General features: G+C 50.1%; 1 protein-coding gene across 1 annotated transcript; it reads right to left on the minus strand.

Moving 5' to 3' along the window:
* Window positions 1-290: 290 nt before the first annotated feature.
* PROCR (protein C receptor) lies at window positions 291-4816 on the minus strand. Its single transcript, XM_026503361.4, has 4 exons — window positions 4428-4816; window positions 1867-2118; window positions 1220-1498; window positions 291-971 (listed from the first exon to the last, which is right to left on the minus strand). The coding sequence occupies exons 1-4, from the start codon at window positions 4504-4506 to the stop codon at window positions 856-858; spliced, it is 726 nt and encodes a 241-aa protein (XP_026359146.2). The 5' UTR covers window positions 4507-4816; the 3' UTR covers window positions 291-855.
* Window positions 4817-5666: the final 850 nt, after the last annotated feature.

Below are 5666 nucleotides of genomic sequence, written 5' to 3' on the forward strand. Positions count from 1 at the left end.
AAGATGACAAAGGCAAAGGGATTGACTGAGCAGCCAGAACAGTTTCTAAAAATTAGAAGTATTCAGAAGTCAGGGTAAAAAGAGAGTTCTAGTCCACAAAGGAAAATGCTGCAGATATCATGTGGGGTGAAGAGTTTACAGTTAGAGGTCATTGATGATCTTGGAGCCGTTCATAGGGAAGTCAGGCTGCAGTGGTTTAGGAGTGAGCCGGAGATGAGGAAGTAGAAGCAAAAGGTACAGGCGACTTTCCCAGAAGTTTTGCAAAATAGAGGGAAAAAAATAATGCCACATACATAAGTAAGGAATTTATTAATAATATTAAGTAATTAATAACTCTTTGCTCCCATATTATTTCTATTTTACACTTTCACTATTTCTCTGGTTATTTCTGTCTACCTCTATTATACCAGCGTCCCTTCCCAAGTCTGATGTGCTGGAAGCACTGAATGTTGTTTATTTTGGTTGTGGGTGGACTTCTTGTATTTGTTAGGTGTTTTGAATGCCTCAGGTAATTCTGTCTATGAAGAATGTGCCGTAGACATCCCCCACCCCCACCCAACTCCATCATCTGTTTTCCACAAAGATAGATAAGCTTTCGTTTCTCAGACCAATTCAGCAAAGCATGCAAGTTCTTGGGTGCTCAGCAAACCAAGAACTCTGTGTACCTAGCTCCTCCCTTCCCTTCCCCTCCCCCAAACTCTTGGTGGGCAGATCAGGGAGGAGGGAGCTGCCACTCCAAACCTTCTGGGATATAACGTCCCAGATGGGGAATCTGTTTGGTTTTGTCGTGAGCTGAGATCTTCCCTTGCCAGCCACCAACAGTCAAGCTCTTTTTCAGAGGGGGCTGGAGAGTAATCAACACCGCCGTCCACCTGTGCACAGGAAGATGCCTACAGCCACACCAGCGATGATGAGACTGCCCACCAGGACACCCAGGACCAGCGAAGTGTAGGAGCGGCCTGTTTGGCTCCCTGCAGAACATGCACAGAGTTAGCCTGAAGAACATACCCCCAAGATTCTGTCCATGGTTTGAGTCAAACCCTAAGGGATTCCTACCCCAAAGGAAGGGGGCTAGTTCATCACGTGACATAAGCTGCGTATACTCTGTCCCAAATCCCTGGTCCTGGGCCTCCTGTTGCTCAAGGTATACATCCTTCAGATCTAATTCGTTTGCCTGGAATCCACCCAATACACAGGCTCATCCCCGATCCCATCATACCTTTTGAGTTTTTCGAAGTGGTGTGTTCCTGCAGGTACTGCACACAGGTGTCCTGCAGGAATTCTCGCAGTTCGTACCGAGTACGATTGTAGGAGTTGAGCTGATGCAGAGTGTAGGTGACCACCCTGGAGGGTGCCTGGGACCCTGCCACCCATAAGGCTGTCTCTGGCTGGAAACTCACAAAGGAGTTCCCATTCACAGTCACTTCGAAGAAGACGTGGGCTGGAGAGCCCTCAGGAGGCAGCTCACAGCCCAGGAAGCAGCGAACTGTCAGCGGAACTGTGGATGGGGGATTCAGGGTGTGAGAGAGCTGTCCACCAGGGGGAACATGAAATTTTGGCGTTTAGGGTGGATCAGGGAAAGGGCCTCCCAAAAGGGTCATGCCAGCAAGAAGAGGGCCTGACAGAGGGCCCGCAACTAGGACACCCACTCCTCTTCAGGCTCAAGCTTCCACCCAGCAATCGGCAAAGGCCGGTACCCTAACACCTGGGCTCCTCAAGCCATCCACTAGACCCCTCCGGGAACCCCGCCCCCTCCTCAAACCCCGCCCCATCAAGTCCCTCCCACAGGCCACGCCTCCCACCCGCGAGGGCCCTTCTTCACGGGCCCCGCCCAGCCCGCAGCCGCCGCGCGCGAGCGCCACTCACAGGTCAACTGCCGCTCGTGGTGCACCAGCCGCACCAACAGCTGGAACTCGTTCAGGTAGGTCTTCAGGCGGTCCTCTGTGTGCACCCAGCTCTCGGGCGCCTCCAAGGGCTGCACCTGGCGGATCGTGACGTTGGTGCCCTGGCCATCCAGCACGTGCGTCATTATTCCCCCCAGCGACGCGTTGCCCCGGTGCCACACTTGATCGGGGTCACGGAAGTAGGAGATCTGGAGCATGTGGAGGTTCCGAAGGCCTGCAGGTAGGTGTCAGCGCGTCAGCACTTGGGCCGGCGTGAAGCTGGAGATAATAACCCCTTACCCAAAGGCCGGCCGCCCACCTTCTCGGCCGTTCATAGAGTTATAAAGTGTTCTTTCACCCATCCTCCCACAACCCTGCAGGAGCGCAGGACAGGGATTATTATCTTCGTTTTACAGATAAGGAAACTGAGGCTGGGCAGAGCAGAAGCCACTTGCCCCAGGGTAATCCAGTCAGTGGACAAGCCACTCGATCTTTCTCTCTCTCATCCCTAACTACCCCCATTTCCGGTTGGTCAACAAATGCTGACCTACAATAAAATCCCATTCCGTCTCCTGTTCTGGGCCTCCTCTGCCATTGCCCTACTTCAGGCCTCATGGGTTCTCATCTGGACTGGGGTAGTAACTTCCTTCCTCACCCCTCTGCCCTCATTGTTCAGTTTCACTCCTTCCAATCTGATCTCCATCTGACCCAGAAATAAGATGATGCCCTTCTCCTACTTAAAATGCTCCAGTGACACATTCGCCCATCAGTAATAGTAATAATAGGTATTAAGTACTTACTATGAGCCACTGTACCTACACACATTATTATCTTATTTGTGCTTTCCTCCCATTAGCTTCATGCAGTGGCTACTGTTATTAACCTCAGTCCATAAGGGAAGCAGGCTAAAATGGTATAGCAGAACCAAGGTTTGACTGTAGGCAGTGTGAGTCCAGCACCTTTAGCCGCTCAGCCATACTGTCTCCCCATAGGATGTCTCCATGGAATGAAGTCCAAAGTCTTTAGCTTGGCATTCAAGGCTGTGGGAGACCAGGTCCCGACTGCCTTCTCTGGCCTCTTCCCGTCCTTAGATACAGTAAACTACTTGGAGTTCCTCATGCTGCCTTCTGGCTGACACGGATAGCATGTCCAGGCTTCTCTGCCTCCAGGCAAACTTCTATTCGTGCTCTGTTGCCCTCTCCTTGGAGAAGTTTTCCTAATGCCTCTCCTCTTTACCCTCCTAGAGATGGGGACGCCTGGGTGGCCCAGTTGGTTAAGCGTCTGCCTTTGTATCAGGTCATGATCTTATAGTCCTGGGATCCATCAGACTCCTACTCCATCTGTCCCTTCCCCCTGTTCATGTTCTCTCTCTCTCAAATAAATAAATAAATAAATAAAATCTATAAATAAATAAATACATACCGTCCTAGACACAGTGGGTCTGTTTCAATGATCCCAGATTCCGCATAACTGTCTCCAAATACGTTACTGTCTCCAAATACCTAGACTACACTGGGCTCCCCTAGGCCATAGAATTATGTCTGGTTATCTCTGCCTTCTACACCCATTAAGGGCCTGGCACAGGCTTGAGTTGATGTCCAGAGAATGTGTGAGGAGAGGATGAGTCTGGGATTGTCAATCTGTGTGTGTGTGTGTGTGTGTGCACGCGCATGTGTCTTTTCCACGTTTGCATATGAAAAGTTGTGCTCTATGTCTGCAGGCGTGAATAGGTAGATCTGTGTGGGTAACCCTAGATAAGGTTCTTAACTGCCCTGTGCCCAGTCTGTAAAATGGAGATAACATATTGCCCACTGTAGAGATATCGTGGGAGTTAGGTGAGTCAGTGCATGTATTAATTGTAGTGAGCGCTCCTAGATTACTGGTGATTTTCTCCCTCTCTGAGGGGGAGACTGTAGCTCTGGAGATTGTGGGAAAGGGGAGAGGAGGTCCCTGTGCAGTCACAATACAGGGCCATAACTCCTTTCTCTACTTAAACAGCTACCTCGGGAAGCCTGACCCCTGTAAGTTCACCCATGGACCACAGCTTGTCTCTCCCCAGACTTTCTCCCGCCTCCTGCCAGCCTCTTCCACCTTCTCCGGTCTCCTATTCTGCCTCGCTTCTCTCAGCCCCAGTCTCTCCAGTGGCTTCCCATTCCTCCCATCTCTCATCCCTTCTCCGAGTCTCTTCCCATCTTCCCTGAACTCACCCCTATCCACATCACTCTCAGCGCTCCCTCTCCAGACTCACCCCCTCTCCCCAGGGCTAACCCCCTTTACCCTTTCTACCCGTCCCTTTCCATTTCTCCAGTCCTGTTCCCCCAGCCTCTTTCAACCCCCTTTTCCCCAGGTAAACTGTACTTCCTCACCTTGGCTTTGGAACACTAATCAGTCCCCAGGACCCTGCCTGCCCTACAGAGAGATCTGGCTGGCTGGCTGCAGGCGCAAGCGCTGTGGGAAAAGTGCTCCTCTGATCTTCCCCACATACCCAGACAGGCTGAGAGTCTCCAGAACCATGCCGAGGAAGGAGATGTGCCCCTGACTCACCATCTGAGGCTTCCTGGCTACAAAAGGCCCAGCCGGGCAGGAGCAGTAGACGCAGCAGTGGCAGCAATGTTGTCAACATCCTGGGGCTGAGGTTCTTACACCACCTGGGCTCCTGGCTCCGACAGGCAGGGGGCTCTGGCTGGCTGCAGCCTAGGGGGAAAAGAAGCGAGGACTGTCTGGAAGGGGAGGAGGCTGAACGGAGGAGGCTGGAAGATGGCCAGAGGATAGGAGGAGGAAGAAGGCGGCAGGCTTATAAAGTGTTATTCCTACCCTGTCTCATTTCCTACTAGGGGGCTGGCCTCCCTCTTGCCCTTCCCTTGCCACGCCCCGCATCGGGCCCTCATGCCCAGACCTGCCTTTTCCCTTTTCCCTGGGCGTCTTCCAAACAGGGAGCGGAAAAAGGGGGAGTCAGATTCAGAGAGAAGTTCTGTCCTTGCTGAGTCAGGGGGTGGGGCATCTGCTTTCAACTTAGAGCACACTCTAGGGTGTAGCGATCGGCAGGTTACTGATGGGGAAACTGAGGCCCAGAGAGGTGCAGGGACTTGCCCAACGGAAGTTTTTATGTCTTTATATGTTGTGGTGGTAACAGATTGGGATTAGAGTTCAATTTTCCAGCATACTGGCTACATTTTATCAGAATTATAGTAATTACACAATCAGGGATCTTGCTCTCAGAAATACGTGGTTACAAGATGAGTATAAAACAGCTCACTGCAGTGCTGTTTGTAATAGGAGAGAATTATGAACAATGTAATCTCATTAGAGAATTGGTCACTTACCAGCAATATTTTTCAAACTGAGGTCACAATCTACTACTGGATAATGAAAACAGTTTAGTGGGCAATGATTAGCAGGGGGTTTTGTTTTTGTTTGTTTTTATGAAATAGAACAGAATACAAATTTTCAGTGCCTCCTTCTGGGTCAGAGTGAACCTGGGTCATGAAATATTTGTTCAATTGTATACATGTGTGTTTCAGATTTGTGCATGTATGTTTCTGTGATGGGTTTTGAATAGCAGTTTAAAATGTATTCCTTACTCTAGGAAGCAAGTGGGAAAATTTGGAAGTCACTCCCCCAAACTATGGTAATCTGTATTGTGGAATACCACGTAGTAGTTAAAGAAAAAAACCTCGGCTGCTTAATCTCCACTCTATTTTCATGTTACTTAATATTACCTGAAATTATGTTACTTATTCATTTAGATGTTTATTGTCTGAATGTCCCACCAGAATGTGAGCC

The sequence above is a fragment of the Ursus arctos genome, unplaced genomic scaffold (genome assembly GCF_023065955.2).
Source record: "Ursus arctos isolate Adak ecotype North America unplaced genomic scaffold, UrsArc2.0 scaffold_16, whole genome shotgun sequence".
In the NCBI taxonomy this organism is placed as follows: Eukaryota; Metazoa; Chordata; class Mammalia; order Carnivora; family Ursidae; genus Ursus; species Ursus arctos.